This window comes from Lygodium microphyllum, chromosome 3 (genome assembly GCF_053477565.2).
Source record: "Lygodium microphyllum isolate KBCC chromosome 3, Lygodium_microphyllum_v1.1.10, whole genome shotgun sequence".
NCBI classification, from domain to species: domain Eukaryota; kingdom Viridiplantae; phylum Streptophyta; class Polypodiopsida; order Schizaeales; family Lygodiaceae; genus Lygodium; species Lygodium microphyllum.
In genome coordinates this window covers 22229698-22255950 of record NC_141137.1, presented here as the reverse complement: position 1 = coordinate 22255950, position 26253 = coordinate 22229698, and the positions used below count along the sequence as shown (strand labels likewise).

The window sequence follows — 26253 nt, the reverse complement described above, 5'->3', positions numbered from 1 at the left end:
TACTAAATAATGACACTAGTTCAATGGAGATAAAATGTGATATGGTTGATAATTTGATATCCCAGTTTATCATGGAATTAATCGCAAAGTAGCTATCAAAGGTTCATAAAAATCTCTCAGTGATTCTAGTAACTATGAAACTTTCTAGGTGTTATCTTTATTAAGTGCATTATGATAAGCATTGTGGTCTATGATGTAAATATCAAATTATGATTATTCAACTCATAAACCTCGTATATGCATTAGAATACTCACAAGTCACCAGTATTTCACATTTTCCTAATAACTAGAAACAATTTATAATCTAAAATCTTCACCGTGATATAAAACATGACACAATGCAAATAGTGAATTTCCAAACTTGAAAAAACTATCAATCATATAAAACAAATCATGAATGAGACATAGACATGAAATCTTGGAATAATTACTCCTAAAAATTAAAAGCACTTAACTAACTTAATCTATAGGCACAAATTACGAGTCCTGTTCCATGGAGTATAGAGTTTTACAAAGTTGCCAATCTTTTCAAGACATGTTTGGATTCACAAGTCATGGAAACTCCAAAAACTGATAGATTTTTTTACAAAATGCAAGTAGAGATTGTAAGAGTTGGGTTACTCAAAAAGGATGAGCTAAGATATGACCAAGCTCTACAAGGGGTCTTTGTGCCTTTGCAGGATCAATCCCACACTCTACCCTCAAAAAGTCGTCAAGGTCTGGAAAGAATATACGTGCAGCTCTATCATCTACCAACATGAGATCACTTGCCTTTAACTCTATCAGGTGCATGATCACTTCATTTGGGGCATCCCTTGGCTTCCTACACAACCACAAGTTTTGGCCTAGGCGCCAAAACTCAACAAGACAAATGATGAGCCAGCCAATTGCATACACAGTTGACTCCTTGCTATAGGCAAATTGGCACAGTGGGTCATAGATCTCAAGTGCAATCCAAGGTCTTCTTCTCCTTTCCAACTCTCCTTTTTTGCCGATGCTCATCTATGGTGTCCATGGGATCATTTGGACCACCACAATTGATTGCTGATCTTTTCATGCCAGAAATGAGCATTAGACCCCAATTTATGATGCCAACCCTAGGGATGTTCTCTTTGATAAAGTCTAGTACCATGTTCTTAATATGCAAGTCTGAATGGATGATGTTGGCACTATGCACGGCCTTCATCCCATCCACTAGTGCATGGATAATGTTCTGCATATTATTGATAATGCCCGCAATCCTAGCTTTCTCCTTTGCATTGGGCACCTTGTCAGGATTAGGGTTGAATCCCACCGATGACTTGCGCAAGTGCTCGATTGTTCTTCTATATCTACATTTCTTGAAAGGACCCCACATTAATATATCATTCGATGTACCACCATTGAATAAGGGGAAGACAGTAACCCAAGGGGACTGAAAAGTGAAGGCAATGCATCGCACAATCGATGCATTGACCTTTTGCATCCCACGCTCCACTTGAAACTATTGTAACTTGGCATTATTAGAGCCCTTGTACATTTTGGCACAAAATTTCAAATCTAAAAGAAAATAACTTATATTATCTATTGTGGCTTCCACACACTGCTCGACGGAGCCTTCACCGATGTCTCTACATAGCTTGATTGCATCAAAAGGAATGCCAATTGTTGGCGCACATTGGTGATTCCTCAATGTCTACCACATAGTTCTTGCCCCCGACGGATCATTTTGTTGTCTTGTGGAACCGAGACTAGGACTTGCACTTATTGTAGTCTTCAAACACTTTGACGATAGAGAGGAGCCACCAGACAAGTCCTTCGCCAAACGTGCCACCTTCTCTCTCCACTTTGTGTTCCACAAGGCCAACTTCTCATTTGATACAAATGATGGTGCTAACTCCCTAAGATCTTTAAGCATCTTAGGTGCATTTCCGAGCAATGTGCGACAAAGATGCAAGTTCTTCTCAAGATCCATGACTGCATAAATAATAACTAAGTGTGAAAGCCCTTGTTGCTGTAACAAGGCATGCATAGCTATACATGCTCGATTGAAAAATTTGACAAAGGCAACATCATTGCTATTAATGAATGATATTTGCTCTTCTGTACTAGAAAATATGGCCTCTATCAAGCAAATGCGGAGTGTTTTGGCAATGTTAAGAGCCATCTCGACAAGGCCAATTCCCCCCAGTCTGTGACAAAGGAAAAAAAGCATATAAGCATGGCACCCAAGACCTTGCCTCCCAATCGTAATTGCATCACTTGAATATAAACATTTGATATACAATCCTTGATTATTAAAAAATTTGCATGATATCAATCTTGGGTTGTACTAGGGTTGTCTATAGACTTCAATTCAGTTAAAATTGCATGATATCATTTAGACATTGAACAATGAAGATGCAACATAGATTGCATCAAGTTGTTTTCTCATGAAAGCATAAATACATAAAAAGATCTCTAGAGTTTTAAAGATCTACACACGTGAGGACACTTTATGGTCCGAGTGTACGACCTAAATGCGGCAATGCCCATCCCATCAAGCCACACCAAACAACTAGCGTGTCAGGACATTACATAGCCAAAAACACAAGCAAATGCCCATCACTTATTTATTCATTTATAGCCCATCAGGACACTATCTAGCAGGATTCACGACCAAGTGCCCATCCATACCCAAGGGGGAAGGGAGGAAGGGTGTCACAATCAAAATGACACATCTATATTGAGTTCACGACACAATGCCAAGTCAATTGTGACATACTTGTCAAAAGGCACTCACTTTCCGACTTCATGATGACTAAATGCCTACTTGATGAGCACCTTTCAATCCTACACACACACTATCTAGCAGAATTCACAACTAAGTGCCCATCCATACCCAAGGGGGAAGGGAGGGTGTCACAATCAAAATGACACATCTATGTTGAGTTCACGACACAATGCCAAGTCAATTGTGACATACTTGTCAAAAGGCACTCACTTTCCAACGTCATGATGACTAAGTGCCTACTTGACAAGCACCTTTCAGCCCTATACACACACACCCATCATAAGACAAGTATCATGACATGTATATATCAAATACACGACACATGCCAATCCATGTATCTCACAAGTGACTACAAAATACATATACGCAAAGACTCAAAGATACAAATAGTGCATGGCAAGAGACCCATCTCATGACACACATACATGCCAATCAACGACCCCTTGCCATACACGTGCGTGTGAAGAGTATACACCTTCGCACAATGAGTGATAGGAGAGGATTGCCTTATCGGTTCTTGTGACATGCATATCCTGAATTCACGATGCATGCCAGCTAAATGGCCTCTCCTATCACACATGTGGATGTGTGCACACACATACACGCACACACATACATACACACATTGTGACAAGAAAGGACTGTCTCATGACATGCATACACCGAATTCATGATGCATACCAATCAACAAGCCTCTCTTGCCACACACACCATACCACCTACTTTCTAATATTTTTTTAATGGTATTCTTGAAAAAATTTGGGGTAAGGTATCCTACTGTCAATGGTAAACACCACCTCGCATTAGCATTAAGTCCCAATCCAATCCCTATGTGATTTGCTTCAAAATGCTTGTATGTACTTAAAGTTGTTTCAAGAATCCCTTACCTTTGAACAGCCTAGAACGAATTTGTGCTAACAATACTTTCTTAGATCATTGCTACCTTAAATGAAATTGGTTGCCAACATAAAGCAAAAACTGTGAGCTACAATACACCTAAGCGAGATGCATGACTTCATGCAAATAAATAACACCATATCTTAGTGTAAATAAAGAACCCTAAGACCACCCAATGATGCAACATCCATAAAGAGTATGGCTTAGATTATAATATACAACAAAGTGAAGTAAGCCAATAATAGAATAAATTATAAGAGAATAAATTATCATGCTTTCACTAGAATACATGGCTAAGGTGCTGACACACATGGCACCAATTTTGACATAGTCATGGTTTAGAGATTTTTTTTGTAAGCCACTGAGTTGCATCCTTTTTCCTATATACACATATTGCTAAATGGTGATTAGCTAGTGTTTTCATTTCTTATTTCATTTTATAGGACTAGATATTGGCTCACTCCAACAACTTCTTATTCATGATCAAAAAGTTGTGTGGAGACCATTCAAATAGCGTGCTCCAAGCTAAAGTACATGCCATACATACGTGCATGAAGAGTACTCGCACACACACACAAGTTATTTAAGTATATGTATATATGCATTTCCATTCATCATTTTCAAAATTGCAAAAAAATTACCAACCTTAGCTTATTGCTAATGCAAACATTTCTTTTTTGTTATATTATCAATGGAAAACTTTGGCTATCCTATGCTTCCATTTTCATTCTAAGCTCTGAGCACTCATGCGCAAGCAAGAGGATAGGCCTGGTTTCGGGCAGCTTCTCATGAAAGCTCCACTAGGCCACCATATCCAACTACCTACTCCCTCAGTTGAATTGTGTCGATAGAGTGGCCATTCTACTGATCAACGATCGTACACGGATTTTAGTCACTTTCTCCCCATGTCTCCTTCACTGCTAAAACAGCCTATGGTCTTAGCTAGTCAGGCACTACATATCGTTTGCCGTTTGCGGTCCTCAGTAGCAGCCATTAGCTATAGCTAACAACAGCCCGTGGTTGAATACAGCTTATATGTGAATGTGGTTGAATACCACTTATACGCCGGCGTCACTGGTTGTCTAGGGCCTCACTCGCCACCTGGGCGGTGGCCTACAACCAATGCATCTCGTTTCGTGTGCACGGCATCTGCATTCCATCTCCAGGGCCTACGACAGCATCAATACGCTCACTTGCAGTGTTGCCAGACCTACGATGCCTACTTGTCTGACTTCACGATTGGTCGCATCACATTGTTGCTACTGTTACTAGTAGCCCGACCTATGATGCCTACTTGTCTGACTTCATGAGACTGAGTGCCTACGATGGATTATACCACTGTTGCTAGACCTGCAATGCGACCACTGATCAACATGCTCACTCGTAGTGCCCATTTCCCCACCTGCCAATGCGAGACCAATGACCAGTACGCAATGGAAAATAGAATATCACAAACATATGACCAATGACCAGTATACAGGGAGAGAGGGAGACAACCTGACACCTGGAGCTCAATAGAGAGAGAGAGAGAGAGAGAGAGAGAGAGAGACTCACTTGCTACTACCTAGAGTTGAGCTACCTGTGAGTGATGAAGATTACTGCTGCTATCTAGAGTTCCCTGGAGTTGCCTGACTAGGCTACTTCTGATCGGGAGAAGTGAAGAGTGAGAGAGACAGAGACAGAGAGAGAGGAAGAGGAGGAGGAAAGAGACCTAGTATAGAAGCACAACTTTCCAATCAACCCAATCATGTGCAATCAAAGTGAGAGAGAAAGACCCACTACAAAATCATACCCATGGAATTACTATCATTAGGAGAACATTATGGATGTACACACCTATTAATCAATAGTCATGCAAGGTTTTTTCACATAAAGATTAAACTTGTAAATGCTTTTACTCGGCTCTTTGCACCGAGGTTGATGCTTCGCACTTGAAGTATAACTTCTAGCCCTCGACCCGCATTACTAGATCTAAAAGTCTTCAACATCTCTTGCTAAACTTATCACCTACAAGCCCTTTTCTTTTGTGTCGAATTTCTCCTTCCCTCATCCACAAGTGGCTTATAATCAAAAAGTAATACCACCGTGTATACAAAGGTCATTGAAAAAGGTAATACCATAGTACCTCTATCTTGTTAAGATGCTTGGAAAACTAGCTACATCTATTTTAGTCCCTAGACTATGTAGTGACTCGTGAGTTTCACTTGCACCATGTACTACAAATGCTTGTGTTCACATAACTATCACCATAGCATAGAGCACGAATCTCGATCCTACTAAGGTGTTACTCAACTTAGCTTGAAGTGTGTGCATAAGAAGGCACTTCCCTAGTACTCCACAAAATTTTGTCTCAATCCAAATGGCCAATGTGGAAAAAATGATGGACATCCTTCCTAAAAAGCAGGGCCTCGTGCGCTTGCTTGTGAACCACATGCCTATACATATTGAAGGATGCCCCATATGCAACTGCTAGTCATGATGAGTCGTACTAAAGATGTTTCCTAAGAAGAACGCTAGAACACTTAGGCTTATCCCTAGTTGTGCACTTGCCACAAAAATTCAGGATCAATCCCAAGTCAACGAAATCAAATAAAAACACAACTCGCAATGCCTATTTTAGAATAAATCGTATATGCATCGAGTTGACAGTGCCTGTAGGGATTGTCAAATCATGAGCAATGTAGAGTAGCAATGTACCACCAAAACAATTCAATAGAATCCAACTCACTGCAACAACGTCTCTCTTCTCTCCATCATTCTCTCATGTAACCTGGTCTACACCTAGAATTAGAGCATCACCCCCTCTTGTACAAAACCCTACTCGAGAAGGAGTTGCACATATAGCTAACCACCTTAAGGGTCCCAACCTCTTAACTAACATTGTTACTTATCATTGTGTGTTAGCAGCTCAAACATTCGATTTGGATCCTCTTGCTAAGCTAGGTGGGACCTCCTGAGAGATGCTCCATATCAATTTTACTTCAATTCTCTCAAAGCTAAGCATCAAAGAGAGATTGTTACATTTATTTAGGACAAAAATAGATGCACCTTTACTGATGACTAGGATACGCTAATGTTTTCCACAAGCATCTCTCAGTGCTAGCCAAAGTTGAGCCCAAGAGTGTTGTTGATTGGTCCTAGTGTGTTTCTAAAATCTTGGATGTGGAAATGGAGAGAGTCCTTGGCACCTTGTTGAAATTAGCTTGCTCTTGGATAAACCATTCATTGAAGGGGAGGTATTATTTGTGCTCAAGTCTATGAAGAGGAGAAGTCCCTTAGCATTTATGGGTTTTAGGTAGAGCTCTATCTTGCTTTACAACTTTCAAGATGCATGCTTCAAAGATTTGACTAGCTCAACTTATTGGACCATGAGTACCTCAAACCTTTTGGTTCTAAGAATTGTGTATATATATGTATGAATACAAGAGTAGATGTAATGGTGAGTAATGTGTGTGTGCATAGGGGCGTGTGTGAGTCATGTGTATGAGTATGTAAAGAAGGAGCAAGGATAAGTAGTATGTGACATGTCTATGTATGCACTATGTGTATGAGTACATATGTATAAGTGACAAATGTTTCTATATATATCCCATAGCTTATAAATATCGTGGCGAATTTAATATATTTCTTTCAATATTTGTTTCGCATGAATGGCGAAAGAGCCTTGAAAATCTTGACATACCTTAGAAATGTTGGCAAATAAAACATTTTGGAGTTATAACTCAACCTACTCAAGTTTTGAAAAAAAAAACTGAAAAAATAAAAGTATAGCTGTTTGGTGACATATAGCCACTAAAGTCATCCATGGTTTTGTCTAATGTTTTGAAAGTTACACAATTATTGTATGACTTTTAGACAAAAAAACGATCCCATTTTTTGTCTCATTTATTCGAGGACTCGTATTTTTAGCCCAAAAAGCATGCTTAAACTAGGTAGACACATGCAACTACGAGAGATAGTAAAGCAAATACTTTTAAAAACTTGTCCTACCATAATTGAATGTATAATATTGAGCCTTTCATATCACATTCATAAATATATTTGTTAGAAGATAGATGTTGTAACATTGATACATGAGAATAGATTGAAGTTCATCATCTTCACATATATATAATATAGTTAACACTTTTTAGCAATGCAACTTTAGAGGAAAAATCAACCATTCATCACAAATATCATCACCTTGCTATACTAACAATACAATTCAATTTGCATAGTGTTTTACATATAACATGGAGTGAGAGAAATGATAATGTAGCTTACTTATTTTATACTAAATTGAAAAAAAATTATATTGTCATGGTTGAGTCATCACAACAAGCGGAACAATTGATCCCCATAGCACCTCATATGAGAAAGAAGCAAACAAAGAAAAATGTCGAAGCACAAAATGTCAAAATGACAAGAAAGATGTATGTATAGGTTAATACAAGGCACAAGCATTTAGCAAACATGGAACATAGAATCATGCTAGCATGGCAAAGAGTTGGCATAGTACTTTCCAAGAATTCATAATTATGGGAGAATGTGTTCCCTATAAATCAATAGCATTGTTATGTATTGCACTTCCCTATCCTATACTATTCTATATCACAGTAGAAACTAGGACAAATAATAGTGAACTTACTTAGATATTTAGTATTTAAGTTGTCAATATATTGGTAATTTGTATGTTTGTTTGCACTCAAATAAAATCTTGTTCACATGTATCAACACAAAATGAGCATCAATAATTTGTTAAATAATGACTTAATCATTTATTTAAATTATAACACACATTACATTGAATATCAAGTATATGTTAATGTCTTCATTATTAAACATAAACGAAACAAGATCCCTATCCCACAAATATTAATGAAAAAGAGTTTCTCCATTTTTTTCCATAGCACTTCAAGTTGTGCTTTATAATGGAACAAAATTAGTCTTAAGTTCGGCTTGTAATAAAGAAGAATTAGCAGCTAAAAAAGAAGGAATTGAAATGAACAATGCAAAAGCCCTTAGATCACTTCAATGTAAAAGCTTGCAACGGTTTCAATGATGCTTAAAAAAAAGCAAGCAATATGTGTGCATTTGAAAACCATATTGTGCATGTAGGAGTTGGTAGGACACTAGTTTGCCCTCCTATTTAGAGAAAGACACAACTAAAGACTGCAAAGGTCAAGATCTAATGCTGCTAACAAACATTGCTCCAAGTGTTTCTTTGGGTCAATCGTACTCCAAGGTTGTAGAGACCAAATTTTCACATGTGATGGTATCCCACATATTTGAAGTAAGAAGAATGGCATAAAATAGGTCATTATGGAGTGAATCCATCAAAGCAGCTCTTTTTCTTTTGAGTGTTTTACTTTGAAGCATAAATTTCCTACCAACCTTTGTTGCAAAGGTTTGCTATCATAAATAACTCTTTCCCACAAGACGAAGTTATAGAAGGGACATGATAGTGAAGCATCCATCTAGGAAGAGCAAGGAACACGTATTCCTCCTATTTTGGAAACTCAAGAAGTTAAGGACATGTAAAAGATGACCATGATATGCATGAAAGTCAAAGGGTTTGTGAATATGCTTAGCATGTAGATGGGGGGAGGAGGGGCGCAAAAAGCTTCACACAATTACTACTATAAAACAAAACATAAAGAAGAAGAGCATGATGAGAGGATGAAAATGTACCTGCCTAGTGATCGATGGTGGTGCGTGGTGCAGCAACGTGCATCAACAGCTTGGGACGAAAATTAAATTTTAAAATGAATTTTTAAATTATTTCCTTGGCCTATGCAAGGAATTTGGTAGTGTTATGATGGATTTGGCCTCTAGTGATCCCACATGATGAGAATTCAGCAAAGCCTTGGTGTCAGTCACATGCCATCCATCCATCATATGCCCAGAATCATCTAGGTCTACAAGGATGAACAAACCTCCTTCCAAGGTTTCAAGAGGCTAGATGGAGGTCCACCACCATGGATACATCTAGGCCATCATTATGCATTTCTAAGGGGGGGTGCCCTGCCCGGGACATTAGAGAGGACATATTAGCCATGCTTTAACGATTCATGAGAACCATCGTTAGATGACATGCATTTTCCTATGTGAGCAACTTTTTCTCACGAGTCATGTTTCCCCCCTAGCACCATTGGACCCTCTCCTAAAATATATATACATGTACTAGGCTTCTATACGCGCGTGCACACACACATACAATGTACATATGTGCAATTTCAAGAACCACACATGAAACTATGGCTTTTTTATATACTAACCCACCCCAACGCTTCTCTACGGGCATAGATCTAGGGGCCTAGTCTCTTATCACATGAGAGGGCTGCTTACATGGCAAGAAGGACCAAATTGACTTTTAGAGTGATGGTATCCCATGGAGAGACCATTGGTGATTATGATAGAATGTATGATTAGGAGCAAGCCATCAATGCCACATGAGATCATTGTAGCAACACTAGGTGCCACATCTTTAGTCACAAAGGCCCTCTTCAAGGAAGTGGCATTCCTTCAAAGATTATGGGAGCTCCCACAAATGAAATACTCCCACCAAGCACTCATGTCCTCCAAGCAACTAGCAACTAAGGGAGATAGACATTACTTGTATGCCTAGATGTACACGTGGCCAAGGCTACATAGGAAAAGGACAGATGCGCTCCCACCTTTTGATTATAGCATTGACTACACTACACTTGAACTCAATCATTCTAACTAAGTGATCAAGATGAATATTGTGAGAGTGGATATCGAAAGGACTTGGGTGAGCCTTGTGCATCAATTAGGCATAAAGATTGTACTCTACCAAGCACACTTCTAGCACCTCTCTTGATCGAATATGCAATTATGTGGGATAAAGATACTCTCAAAGGAGCATTACATATGCCAATGCATTGTGCATCATGAAATCAAACAGAGATACCACTACCTATTTTGAAAAGAGGGTTTTGGGGCATTATGTAGAGTCATGGAGTACAAGGACTAAGATTATTTTTGCTCGAGCTACAATGCCACAAGGAGACTCTTTTCGAGACAAGAAAATAGTACGTCCAGATTCACCTAGATAGAGAGTGCTCACGAAGTTCCTCACACCAGTGATAGGGCTCCTCCACTATCTCCTCCACTATCCACCATTGCCTCAATCCCAAGGAGTTTAGGCTCCTCAACTATCCACCATTGCCTCCATCCCAAGGAGTTTATGGTCATGTGGAATCACCCTAGAGCGATCCATATCTAAATGTTGAGTGAGACGTTCTCAAACCCTAGGGTGATGACCTCATTGTCCTCACCATTGACAAATACAAGCGATTATTGCCTACCACAAGAGACACCCGTTGAGATATCTCAATCCCCTTATTCTCGGGTTCTAATAACATAGTCACATGTTACAAAGGACTCAGGAGATTCAAGCTATATCCACAATGCAACGGAAATTCAAGACAATTGGCTATATTAGAATGAAAAAATATATTATATGGCATTATTCCATGATATAATTTCAAAGGTAGAACCACTTGTAACTTGTTCTTTCATATTATCGAGCGTTAATAACCAAATTGAAGTGAAAATCTATGACAAAAGGGTGCATATGGTACTTGCAGTCCAACCAAAATCAAGGTTTAGTGAGGATTAACACACGACAATGGGCCACATATGTCGAGGATGTACCCTGGTTGTTATACTTGTCGTATCATAATTAGAAACTCAAACCTGGCTAGTTGTTGAAGAATGACACGTTTGCAGAGACTTGATGAAGCGATATCAGTTAGCAAGTCTTTCAAAGTTGCAAGGGGTAGAAGACATCGTACATGAATAGATTGCCAAGTATGGCCTTTTGTAACACTCCATTACACATCACAAGTCCAATTGAAATAAGGGCCTTATTAACATAATCTGTGTGCTTTATGATAGCACGATTTTTCAGAGGCAACCCTCATAAGGCTTACAACAAAAGAATATACGTTGAATCTTATGGCATGGTTTGCCATACTTCAACAAGACACAGGGTTGATGCCATCTAATAATTCGCGTTGCCTTTGTATAACAGTTGTCTGAGCAAGAAGAGAGAACCAGTCCAGCGAGGGCAGCCGCCATGGCCAGGTCTTCAAGCATACAAACCACAATTAGCAGAAATGGAAAGAATGGAGATGGTAGGAGACCGTTACGTGTAGCACGAGGGCAAAGCGCCATGCCATGGCAATTATCCTAGCATGCATCTCGTTTGTAACGGCTTGCAATTTCTCCATGGATTTGTTTGTGGAGGGGAAATGAGAAGGCCATAATGGTTGTTTCACTTCTTTATCTTTTGATTTTTCCGTTAGGGTTTTAACTCTAGGTTGCTTTCTACCAATTCTTTTCTTTTTCAGCTAGGGTTGACCTCTAAAGGCCGCTTCATACTAATGCCCTGTAAGGCATATGCTTTTGTTATATGTATTAATGCTATTCTATGCAGACAATAAATGGTGTGTGAAAGTTACCCACCTTAACCCGCATACTAAGGGGTATCCATAGAATGGGTACGTGCCCTATAGAGGGACCTACCCATATGTATTGGGTCCCTCTCATATGGACACCCTTTTGCAAAAGCCCTTGTAAATTCCTAATATCAAACAGACTCTTGAAAAATCCTTAGTCAAGTACGAAGTTATAAGGGACCATATTCTTGCTTTAGTGAATCCATTTTTGCGAAATACCTTAATAGTTTTGCATATGCTAGTAGCAGCTCTCCCAATCAACATTGGCTGAGTAGATATGGACACATATTTGTGAAAGAAGACTTTGTGAGACAAACATGATTGTGGCCCGTTGGGGGATGTTTATCCCCTTTGCTAACACAATGTATGTTTTTTTATGTTCATAGTTGTTTGTTAGCTAAATGAGATGTTTTTGGCTTATTTTTGCTTGCTTGAGAAAAGTATATGTTCTAAAGCTATCAACTAATCCTTCTCCATAAAGAAGACATGATTATCTTGATATAAATCACATGTATCACGTATATATGTGTCTGTGTGTGTGCACACACACGCACACACATATCAATCGTTCATGAAACTATATTGCAAAAGAAGATTGCATTCCATGCACATTCTCAAAAGGCCTAATTGATGGAAGGCATGAAGAAACACAAGATGAACTAGTAGGTGAAAAGTGTTAAAGATATTTAGATATATACATGGTAGAAACCAAACGAATACCAATTTTGGAAGAAAAAGGGTTCGAGTGGATAATACCATAGAAAAGATTCAAGCAAGGAAACCATCAAGCAACTTTAGAGTTTGGAAGGATGGAAGGTAAAATTGAAGTATTAGAGTAATCAAAATGTTTCAAAGGCACCAACTCAATCAAAGCTAAAACTTACATGAACACAACTCAAAGCATAACACATTGAAATTGCCAAGATGAGGGCTAATAAAAAGGTGGGGAAATGAGTAGTTTATTCAGGTGGCAAAGTCATCATAAAGGAGTTCAAAATTCCTATGCAATAAGTTACTTTTAGATTTACGTATTTTCGTCATTATTATAGCTTTAGTAGTCGATTTTCTTTTTGTGCTAATGGTACCTTGACATGGGTTTCTTTTTGTGCCAATGTCACCCTAAAGTGGATTGTAACTAAACTTTGACGTGTATCTCTATGTCCTATATGCCTTTTAATGCATCTAAAAGGACGTATATCAATGAACCTAATGACACATCCTTAACCCCAACAAGCTCATCATGAATTAGTTTTCCATAGCATAAAAGAGATCAAAGTAGTTTAAAGGTCCAATTTAGCACCACAAGCCTATAGTAAGAAATCAAAAAACTTATGGTGGTAGCTACTAGTCTACTTTAGTTCCACAAGCCTATAGAAAGTTTAAAAGTTATTGAAAAGTCCTAATGAACCAAGGGTGCATAAGATGACGTGTGACATTACCCACAAAAAGCTTAGGGAGCTTTCTTCAAGAAGCCTTGTCTAGTCAAAAGAGGCAAAAGAAAAGGTTGTCTCAAGCAAGTAACAATTATTACATCAAGGACATACAATACACACTTTTTCTCTCAACTTAGAGAGTTTCATAGACATGAGCAAGGTGGTTTTGGGTCTAAGCTTTCCTAGTTATTCCAATCTTTAATTGACATGTAACCAAAAATGCCAACTAGTGTCACATTTTGGCTTAATACAATGCTAAGGCTGGGTCAAACAGAGGCGGCAGCACTACAAAACATGACCAACCATCCACCTCCTTTGTGTGAACAATGAAGCCGGAGACACAGTGTGCTACAAGAAGATAAAGAGGTTTTTTCTTAGTGCCAAGGCTCTTCCGAGGGGGAGGGGTCGGTAGAAAGAGGGTGGGTCTGAGCGAAAAAGAGAAGGGAAGTCTCAGCCATTTGTGGGATGCCACGTCAAAAGTACGCCCCTTTGACATATCTCTACCGCTGCTCGTCTGAACCCAACCTAAGTAATTGAAATGACTTTAGAAAAACCTCAATTTTTTTATATAACTATTGGAAGGGTCATACTCTTCTTATCCTAAATGTCTCCTAACTTTGAAGGGCAAATTCATTTCTAGCCTTATTGTAAATGTCCATTTCATGATTGTTAAAACATGCTAGCTTAATTTTTTGCAAGTCTGTCGATTTTTGTAATGTCTCTACATGTATATCTTTTTAATCACCATGAGACTTTGATAACAATAAAACATGCAAGAAGCAACAATGTTTTGATATGATTTCAAGGTTGAACAAAATTTTGCAACTAATGTGTCATCAACATGTACGATTGCCTCTGGCACTTCAACCACTTTGAAATCAATGAGTCTCTCGCTCACTCCCATGCACAACCCATTTTCACGGGGAAGCTTTGGTCGCTCAAGAAGGAAACATTAAGCCTAAACAAGGGGAGGTCCATTATGGTTCCTCCCAACCAAGATAACCCTAAAGGTTGCCAAGATAGGCACATGATTAGAGGCAACGATTTCTTCTAGGATTTGATATTCGAGTCCTCCTCCCAACCACCAAGGACCTTGCATTGCATACATTCTATCTAGCCATCCACCTCTCCATATTGAACCAACATGTCTATTGTGCGAGATTTAAACAAAATGCACCTGAACTCATGGCATCCACATGCTCAAGTGAGGCAATCAAAGAGAGAGAGAGAGAGAGAGAGAGAGAGAGAGAGAACTTTAATTGTGCATCCTTAATGATCAAGCTCCAACGATGTCCCTATTCTACTAGTTGTGAGGTGGCATTTTAGGTTGTTTTCATCCTTGTGCATATTGAATTCTTGGCTCCTTATACCTTTGAATACTCAACTCATTTGTCTTTATGGACAGCATGTATATGTGTGTACATGCATCTCTATGTGACCTTCCCAACAAAGAGGAAAACATGTCAACTCTAGGAGCAAGCTTTGTGAGACATAAACACCAACCCTAGTCAAACAATCAAAACAAGCATTGCACTTGGAATTTTCCATATCATAATCGGACGACAAAAAATGAAAGCATGAAAATGTATAGTCGAAAGAAGTGAATGCTCTTTTTACACTTCAAAATAATGGAATGAGTTAAAAAACATGTAAATGTTGTTAAATACAATAAAAATAGGAATGATGCCCTATTACAAGTGCAAGACACTCATGTCACAATTTAGAAGATTCTCATATTCCTCTTGCTGCTTATTGAATTTAGAGTTGCAAGAAGATGCATACACAACTTGGAGAAGATTTGCAAGACTTAAGGACGCCCTAAAGTGAATAAGCATATATATGCGCCGGAGGGGAAAAACCTCTTTGAGAGAGAAAAAAGCGACCGAAAGGTCCTAAGTATGTGTTCACACACCACTATTGAAATACGATGACAAATTCCCCCAAGATTCATACATGTGTGTGTTCACACACATTAAACAAAGGGTGTACAACTTTACCTAAGAGGTTAAACACCCTTACCCCTCTCTGATACTAATTGTTGGATCTAGAAATACAAACACAACTTGGAAAAAATTTACAAGACTAAGATTACCCACAATGAATAGGCATATATACAAGACCAAGGGAAAAAAAAACCTCCCAGAGCAAAAAAAAAAAAGTGCCCCAATGGTTCCCAATGCGTTCACACACTACCAAAATATGTTGACATTGCTAATCTTGTTCAAATTGCACACATGGAGTAATATTGACTTACCTCATGTTGTTGAAGGTTCCTAAGCTTGGGTATATGAATATGAATACCTCAACCTGGACGAGCTCAAGCCTCACTTGGAATACTCTTATGCATCTACATGGTCAGGCATATATCTGGCCGTCATGAGAATTTGGGCGGGATTATATGTATCCATCATGAGATTTGCATGTGATTCCTCTTAAAGCCTTTGTGGTGGTATTGCATTTAGGAAGAACCTTTCCTTTTAGCCATAGGGACAAGGACTTCGGGAGCTTTGGTTGTATGACAAAAGCTAAACACGCTTGAGCATCATATTTGCAGCCATAGCTTCCAAACTATTAGTAAATGACCGTCATGGCACACCTTGTTCTCATTTGTTGGCCATTTCCATACTTGCAGCTCAATCTAAGGACTATTGTGTGTGCAACGCTACTGGCTTTTACAATGCCAGTCTTTCTATCCAGGCATCGTTGTGCTTGAGAAGTTCTAGAGCTTGCAGTTCTAGGTTACAAGGAAACCTGGTAGATCCATGGTGTGAAATTTTGCAACTCCAATGAGAGCCCTGACCTTATGAGGGAATCTTAATGATTCAAAGCCTCAGGAGTCGCCTATGATTCTGCTGTCATGCCCACTCAACTCGCAGACTCCCATTATAAAGCACTGATTTTGATAACATAGTGAAGTGAAAAAGGCCATAGGCACCCCTATTAACCTTTTCATGGCTGGTATCTCATGATAGCACTCTTGCCCTTCCCTGCAACATCAATCAATTCTTCTAATATGATTCCAGAACTCTCTAAACCCTCCAGCAGGCATATAAAGCTTCTCCAGCCATGCTTACAAATTTGTACAAATCAACACTCGCTCCCCCAAGAAGTAGGTGAAACCTAAAAGCAAAAGCATGGTTCTAAAGACGTATTTCATATCACGTTCCCATCATGCAATCACACCCATCTTTGAATGCAAGCATGTACCATTGCCCATCTCAAAACTTAAGTCAAATGCGAGCCAACATCTAAGCTGTCTTTTTGTATCCACTACTGGATTAAAAACAAAGTGAATAAAAATCAGAAGAGCAAATGAGCAGCTTGCAACCCCATCATTCTGGCAATATGTTCTAAGAAACAAAACATTGATTTGCTACTGCTACTACCTTGTTACCTAATTAAGTCAAGTTAGTTAACAATCAGAATCAATTATCACTCAGCTGTATAAAGTCAGAGTCCAACCCTCATTTCAAACCTTGGTAAGAGCTACGAGTGCACACATTACTCCCACATTCAAATTGATTTCAACTGCGACTTACATGCACAGACTCAACCTGAAGTGCAATATGTAACATTTCACACACAGGGATGTTCAATTCCAAGTGTGCTACTTGCACAGCACAAGTCAAATTACCCAGGAATTCGGTTTCCAGCTGGCAAAATTCAAACTCCACAATTGGAACGAGTCCAACCTTTGGAGAGCATGTGCAGAAGGATGTCCCTTATGGGGATCCCTTCCTTCGCGACCAAACGACATAAATACTGTACAAATAATGATCACCTAGAGGAATAATTCAGTACCCATATACCCATTCTCTGGAACCCAAAACAAAAGCCCTGCAGCAAATCCTTTTTTGTATTGATACATGGCAGGTCAAGCCCACTATTGAATAATCTTGTAAAGACCCCACCTTATGGGTCAAGCAAATATATTAGCCAGCCAGGCATGTCTATTACTTACAAGAGAGTAGGGCTAGATTTCATCTGAAGTCAGCTCCTCCATATTTTATAATCTCCATGCACACCAAAACTTTGCTTACTCAAGGCTGGGTTTGCCTTTTTGGGCAATCAGCTTTATGGTTCAGAGGAGAGTCGAATTCAGTTGAGTACAGTAGCCCACTAAATTTAGTCAAAAAACTTCAATCTGCCTTGAGTGAGGCTATTTGGGGCATATGAGAAAGATCACCTGGAAGGTGTTGTCACTTGATTTGCAACTATTCACTGGCTGTGAAGTTTGATAAGTGGTCACTTGATTTGCAACTATTAACTGGCTGTGAGGTTTGATAAGTCGATGTCTTGTATTTCCAGACGCACAACTAACTGATCATGCTTCATCCACAACTATCATCTGATCCAATCTCCTCTTCCTCAAACTCAATGTCCCCTTCCACCTGTCATAGAAAGCAGTCATTTAGAAGACAACAAATGCTTAGAATCCCATAAGAACCTTTCAGAACCAAAAAACAATGACCTAAAAAGTTCTAGGTACCTTATCTAATTCATGGGTGTGCTCTTCATCATCAGAACCTTCTTTTTCAGAATCACCCATCTCTTCATATTCAAACTGCACACCTCTCTCTATCTCCTCCTCAGAATCAGTAAGTTCTTCATGTTCCATTACTATGTTCATACTTGATTCATCCCCACCAGACCCCTGTTGATCAACTTTCCCTTTCCCTTTCTGGTTTCCATTGACTAGATTGGTGTTAAGGGGCTTCTTTCTGGTATTTTTAGCAACAGGAGCAGAAGAAAGCATTGGAGAATCCTTTTCTAATCCATTATGAAGAATTTGCAAGATCCTCCGCTGCTTTTGCCGCTGCTGGCTAGCTCGTAACGATCCTGGCTGAGACATCGGATTTGATAATGCTGATGGCCACTGGACAATGCCCTGATCCAACTTAACCTGATTGCCTGTTGTCAAAGCAGAGGGATTTCTTTCCCGTGCAGAAGGCCGTGCAGATCGTATCTGATTGTCTAGTTGTTCATCATGATCTTGCAAAAAAGGGTGAAGTTCTACAGAGCTTTTTGTCTGATCCTTTCTTGTACATGATGAGACACCAGAACCTTCAACAGAAAGATGGCATACTTGTTGAGGTTGCCCAAGGTACTTGGACATATAACTACAATAAGTGTTGTCCGATATCTGAAGATAGGACAACACCCCTCCTGCAGCTCCCTGCATCAAAAGGGGATGCATACTGGCACATGCAGATTTAGCAACTGAGGTCACTGGTTTCTCAGATAACTGATCTTTTTGTGCTGCCTGACTATTTCCAGGCTGATAAACATGACTTGGAAAATACACCTTGCTGCTTAAGTCTCTGGACACATGAAAATTCCCAGTACAGTTCATCAGCGTCATCATGCTTCCTTTTTGGTGTTGTGATAAAGGATGGTCACTACTCAACTTTGACTGGGAGATTACACGGACTGAGGGGGGAAGATTAAGTGATGGTAGACCAGGCGCTAACTTGATAGTTTGTGTTCCATTCTTATAAAGACCACAAGACCAGGACTGGTAGCGTTTCCTCTTGGATTTAGAGAGTCTAACATTATGTGAAGATTCAAATACATTCACACCAGATGCAGAGCTCCTTTCTGGTGGTAGATGAGATTGTGCACATGGGACCATATGATTGATTGATGTAGTCCCTCCTGTGTTGATCTGAGATGAAGTTCCATGGCAAGATGTTGGCAGGGTGTTTGTGTAAACAGAAGGCAGCTTGCTTGTGTGTCCCGTGACAGGAGTTGCTTTGAATGTACTACAGTCAGTCTTCGAGTCTTTTAGAAAAGCTTCATGCAAGTACACATTGTTTGCTCCATCAGCTTCACCCTCACTGTTCAGCTCTCCATTATCACCCCCACCATCACAAAATATTGTACCCAAGACACCCTGGCAAAACAAGATAGCAGATTATTCATTTTGTATCTTAAAAATCTCACGCAATAGTGTCTTTCAAGTCTAACAAAGCCAGAAGAAAAACAAAACAAGGGAGCAGAGAGGTTTCACCCTTTCAGAAATGCCCTTAACATTAATCAAATATCATGTTCAGCAGGCAGTGCACAAAGCAAAACATTCGATGCTTATGATAAAGGTCATTAAGTCACGTACATACATCCCCTCAATAATTAATTTTTTTTCCAATGAATTTCTGAACTTTTCTGGAGCCATCGATGATGATGATTTTTCCACAAAAATCCCTTGCAAGAATCATCTTTTGATGTGCTACCATAGACATGTCATGGTCTTTGGGATTGTTAACAAAAGAGCATTGATGCAGAATGAATGTAAACTGTTTATTCCAAAAAGAGCTAGAACATTTGTCGGACTGGAAACATGGGTAACACTTTGTGGACTGACTGCAGAATTCTCACATTCCACACAACAAGATCACTAAGAAGATAGTCTTATCTAACATCAGTAGCATTGCCCCCATCAATAAACACTTTCATCAACCATTTACGAAGCATTCTCAGTGTGTTATTCAGTTCAAAAACGTTTCTTTGAGCCCCTAGTGTAGGCAAAGGCATGTGTCCTTGTAACCTGTGATTATCACACCATAAGGAAGTGAGGCCCTTCCTTATCCACAGTATTTAAGGCTTGAGAACCTTTCAATGAGCAGCCCATGCTCCACAATCATGCAGGTGCCAATCATGCATTTATTAAAGATAAAACTTCCCAACCTCCTGTCCTTTTGTAAGGAGCAGACCAAACTCCTCCATCATGCATTTTAAAAACAGGAATGCAAGTATTGCAATGCTTCAACCCAACCTTCTCCTGTTTTTTTGCTTTGGGTATTTGCTTAGCTTCCCTTGTGGTCTTGTAAGATTTTTGAAGACCCGTAGCTACTCGCCATTGCCGAGGTAAAGTCACTGGATCACGATATGGGACACACTGCTTCCAGACTTTTGTCCAATCATTTTTGAAAACTTTCAGCCCCTGTGAAATTTAATGCATATAACAATTGTAATTTGACGAATAAAATATCAAAACATTTGCATATCAGCCCTATTAAATTTGAATATTGTTTCAACTGTAACTCAACTAATAGCATATCAAAAACAATCCAATCAATTCAATCACAAACATAACAAACAAATATTTAAATGGTTCGAACGTGAGCAAGAAGAGTGCACAGGTGTATGTGAGCATTGCCCTTACAAGGGTTTTTTTCTTGTCGAAGGTTTTTTTTGTGGACTTTCATTTGGTTGCAGCTGTTTGAGTGCTTAGATAAATGCTCTTTAATTGTTAGCATGTTCTTTGCTGCTTTTTTTGGGGAGGTTTTGGGGGGCCATGGGGCAGTGCATGGGTGGAGGGGGTGTTTTAAGTCTTTTGAACATTGTAGCATTTTAGATCATTGCTCATCGAGAGTAGTGCTGCAAGTCATATGACTCATTGGCATGCTTGGCTTCAAGATCTCCATCCTTAAGAAGGTACGACCACCCTAGGGGATGTTTCATCAATGTCTACTTGTGGTATTGACACTTTGCCATTGTTTTCCAACCATTCATCTCCTTTGTAATGGAAGTCCATGTACTGGACTTAGGCTTCCATCTCCTCTCTGTTCATGGTCTTACCCAACTTGGTACCCAGGTTGTCCCCATCAAGTAGGCTGTCTTCATTGAGGATTCTACATCAAAAGCCATTCTTGCAGCAAGTTGGCAAGAAAGAGAGTTATATCGACTCCATTTTCCTTCCATTGTGAAGGACCATCCTCAGCGTGTCTCCATTGCCACACCCCCATCCCAGATATTTCATTCCATCCCCCATCATCTCTTCTAGTGATTCCCTCATACCCCCCATCCCTTTCAAAGGGGGATGATCTAGGTGATATGGCTATAGATTCCTTGGCCCTTCTTGTTTCATAAGGGAATTACCAAGATCGTGAGGAGCTCTTTTAGGGATTACAATCTTCATAGGTCTTTCCTTCGTGCAACGACCTCTTTTTCTCGTCATTGGGCCATCATTGCTTGCTGCTAGCATGCCCATCACTTGGTCCATAGTCCCTAAAGTTCTTTTTGGGCAGGTCTTAGCCCCTTCAATAGCTCCTCGCTATCTTCACTCAATTGGATCAAAAGCTTGGTTCACCCATTCACAATTGGACATCACTAGAGAAATTCATTCAAGCCACTTTCACCCCCATTAGCCTATGGTGGCCTACTATTGTATTAGGCTTTCATCTGGAGAGGGGGTCATACCCCTTGGTTGGAGTTCATCATCAACAAACTTATCAACCATTGTCTATTTGTATGCTCATCTCCTGCATGTGAGCCTCAATCGAGTTAGACAAGGACATAAGGAACTCTAACACAATCTTTGTTCATTTGTTTCTCTCTCCTAGGCATTTTAGGTAGAAGTTCTTCTCGCCTTTTATCACTTCCTTAACCCTCTTGCATGACCATGATGGACAATCCATTTTCCACTGTTGTGCAAGCATTTTAACCATTTGGGTAGAGCGGACAGTCTTGGGTAGTCATATTTTAACTTGGCAACAAAATTTTGCAAGCATTTTAGCCATTTGGGGAGAGCAGATAGTCTTGGGTAGTCATATTTTAACTTGGCAACAAAATTTTATTAGGTTCCACCTCCAATAAAGCAATACGGTCATCAAAAGGTTGGCTATGTTACTAATGTGTAGCTATTTATGGCTTGACCCACTCCATCGCTTTATACGGTGGTATCAATTCACTCCAACCTCCCTCATCATCCTCTTCACCTCCTACCTCTATCTACCACCTCCACTACCGCATCTCAACTGCGTAAAGAGGTTGATAATTGCAACCTTATGTATACACTCCATGCTCAATCAAATTTGTTCCTTCATTTATACTACATTCATCTTGTCTCTATCTTCCCTTCTCACTCTATGTTCATGTTCTTTATCACTACACAATCTCACAAAAACTTTGGAAAACAAGCACCCATCCAAGGATTGAAACTCCTTGCACTTTGTACACACGTCTTTCATTTGCCTCATCAAATTAGTGTCCACCATATTCGCAAAACATCATCATTAAGACAATCTAGTATGGCAATTACCACCACAGCTAACATATTCTACTAAATTCATCACCCCATCCTTGCCTTGCACTGAATTATTTTATGGATGATATAGAAATCTTAAACCTCATTATTCATTTAAGCCATCAAAATGAGAGTCATTAAATTAGACTACTTAAAAGAAGATATCTATTACCTCTACAATCTTGGTATTCATCAATCCATCCTTGTCCTACAACAATTCATTTTATGGAGGATGTAGAAATCTTAAGTCTTATTATTCATATTTAAGCCATCAAACGGAAAGAAACAATTAAGATCCATTAAATTGGACTGTTTGAAAGAAGATATCGATCGCCTCTGTAATCACAATAGGCCCTTGGGCAGCCTATTGAAGGGATGATACCTTGGTTTCTTTTGGAAGGAACCTCTTAGGTTTTAGAAGAGTGTGAAGATGTGACTTACTCACCATCTTGGGCATAGTATTTTTTGGACTTGTGTAATCATGTCTTTCTATATATCAACTATTACCAAGATGTATTGGTTCAATGATTCAATTTAATTTGATGCTCATAAACCTTGAAAGGCAATTTGTATATTTGAGGATTTCAAATTATGGTTAAATATCCATCATTTTATTCAAGGGTGGTCAATGGCTAAAATGCCTTATAATTATTCTTGGGTTGTCATCAACAAGATATCCAAGAGAAATATAAAGTTTTGACAAGTGATCCAATTGACCAAAAAGCCCAAATTACTAAGACTTTTTCGTTGGGATAGTCATATTAACTAAAAGCCCACATAATGAAATGCTCCTGATCAAAATTGGAAAATCTATACAACTAAGCTCTCCAAAGTCTAAATTTAGCAACTTCTAAAATTTTGAAGGTTACTATTTGTGGAAGTTACTCAAATGAGAACTATGTTCATGTCAAAGCCACTAAAAATCCATAATGAACAATTTTGTCTTCAACAACTATCTCAAATTCTTAACCATTCGAGAGGTTTTTAGAGTACAAGGTCTAGAAGCTTCTTTCTCTAGAAAATTGACATGTGGCATCTAGAATTGAAAGAGACAAGTTATTGAGCTAAAAGTACATCACAAACTGATTAGCTCTTTAAAACAGCCCTAAAACATGTAAATTATCAAAAGTTTCATTAAAACGTACACTATCCTAGAGAGTTTCTATATCCCGTAAGAAAAACCCTAATTTCGGCTCCCATTGCTACCAATGATTAGCTGCATCATCTTCAAGTGGTTGCATTGCTGTGCTTACTGATTCCGACCCCAAAGAATGTTGTGTGCTAGTTTTCAACCTACTACTCTTACATTTTCAGCATCGGCTTGATTTGCATTTGCATCTACATAATGCCATTTTCAGTTTTAAGTACTTTTCTTCATCAGCCTCTGCTTCGATCGGTGGTTACTGCACTTGGGATCTGTCTCATTCATGTACAACATTAATTCATTTGCTTCAAAGTTCTCTTTCTTCTCTATTTGTGTTTGTGTTTCCATGTTTTTGTGTTTTGTGTTTTGCATTTAGAATCTGTGTTTCGATCGTGTTTGTACATGAGTTATTATGTTTCAATCGTATTTGTACATTCTACATTTTCTCTATGCAAGCCCTAGCATATCTTCATATGGTATGAGAGTTGGTACTCTAGTTTTATAAAGAATATTATATGGCTATCATGGAGAGCTTGGTTTGTCTGAGATACGCAAACAACATGTAAACGATAGCTCAAATAACTCCACCTTCAAATCCTCTAATGCTTTCTCCAACTATTCCTTCAATGGAGGCCCTGAGGAGTCACTATGGCCTTGATTTGGAGAATGATACTCCATCTACTACCCTTTTTTTAAAGGATCATTCACAACGGCCTAGCTCCTCTTCATCTCATACTCCTTCACAAGATACATCTCAATTGAAGCACTCCAGTAACAAGACTAATCACCTCTCACTTGAAAAGAAGATCCACTTAAAGACACTACCAAAAGTTCAAACTCTTCACACCAATGGTAGGTTCGTACATACTACAATCCATTTTTGTGTGAGTCTGATTTTGTCTATACTACTACAACTGCTATGCAAAAACCAACTGTAAGTCACCATGAAGACCTAGATTGGTACCGGTATGGTTTTGAAGAAAACTCTATTTTCAGAGATGTTCTGCAAGGTAATCCTTTATCCTCAGTTTTATTTAAGTACGAGTTTGGTGCTTCTCATTCATCTTCACATTTCTTGCCCCTTCCCTCCCACTTTCATTTCACATTTAGATTCCTCTTCTTTCAATCTAGATCCTTACTTTAGACTTACAATAGGTTATCTTACCTCACCGCACATTGCCTTTGATGCACATCAAGGTTTTAGGCCATCACTAGACACTCAAAAATATACCACTCTGCACCTTGGTACATCATTAGCAGGAATGTCACTCTTTAACATTGTGCCTTACACATACCTGGAAGTATGTTACTCTTTGTCCTTTGGTCCTATTGTTGGGAAATCCCCCTCTTGCACATTGTATGGCTCTCCTTGGTTGCTCAAACACATGAATCCGCATCTTGAGCTAATAAATCACCTCCTCCTTTAAAGAAAACAAGGAGTGGAAAGAAATCATCTCACAATTAGACTAAATTATGTCTTTCATGATTGATCCTAAATACAGACCATATTTTGATGCCAATGGTTAGTCTCCTTCTTTGCAGGAAAAAGAAAGCAATATACTCACACCCTCATATAGATGCTCCTAGCACTTCTTGCCTAAAAAGAAAAGGTTTTGTACATTTTGCCAGAAACCAAGCCATATTTTTGGCTGAAGCTGTTAATACTGCAGTCTACATTTTAAATCGGAGCTACACAAAGGCTCTCAAGGGAAAAACACCTCATGAGGCTTACACTGGTAAAAAACCATGTCTCACACTTCAGAATTTTTGGATGTGAATGTTATGCACATATTCCACATGAGAAGAGGAACAAGAATTTTTGGATGTGAATGTTATGCACATATTCCACATGAGAAGAGGAACAAGTTACAACCAAAAAGCAGAAAATGTATCTTCTTGGGTTATAGTGATGAGTAAAAGGCTTACAAATTATATGACCAAGAGGCAAAGAAGACCATCGCAAGCCGTGATGTGGTGTTCAAGGAGCAGCTACATACAGTGGAGGAGGATAAGGGAAGTTCTTCCACTTTATCATCAAGCGAAGAAGTAGTCCACTATGAACCTCTCCCAAGAGTTATCCCTATCCTTGAGGAGGAAGTATCATCTTCAAATGATGAGAAAAGTTCACCAACCTAACATCACCCCACCGGAAAAGCCATTGCTGCGTTGGGTGAAGCAGCTCTATGAGCACAATAATCCTATGCCCACATCTATTGAGGAGAAGGCAGACGGACCAAGGAGGTCTCAAAGAATAGAGGAGCAAAGGAGGGCTTCTGCTCACATAGTCAATATGGCCTTGATGGCTGAGATTATGAGAGAAGTAAAGGAGCCAACTGACTTAGAAGAAGCACTTGCAGATCCAGCATGGAAGGCAGCTATGCAAGTCGAGTATGACAACGTAATGAAAAATGACACTTGGGAGCTAGTGGATCAGCCAACAAAGCGGGAGGTTATTGGCACCAAGTGGATATGGAAGGTAAAGTACAATGCTAATGGTACCTTAGAAAAGTACAAAGCTAGACTGGTTGCATAAGGAT

General features: G+C 39.2%; 1 protein-coding gene across 2 annotated transcripts in view; it reads right to left on the bottom strand.

The window, feature by feature from the left end:
• Positions 1-17385: 17385 nt before the first annotated feature.
• The window catches only part of DUO3 (Homeodomain-like superfamily protein), a 65347-nt gene continuing 56479 nt past the window's right edge, over positions 17386-26253 (bottom strand). The window contains exons 7-9 of one of the 2 annotated variants that reach the window (XM_087669515.1): positions 20320-20487; positions 18037-19440; positions 17386-17938 (exon numbers count right to left, since the gene is read on the bottom strand). In XM_087669515.1, the coding sequence (XP_087525641.1) occupies positions 17879-17938; positions 18037-19440; positions 20320-20487 (1632 nt within the window). In that variant the 3' untranslated portion in view covers positions 17386-17878. The remainder of the gene's footprint in view (positions 17939-18036; positions 19441-20319; positions 20488-26253) is intronic. The other variant, XM_087669518.1, reaches the window with a different exon arrangement.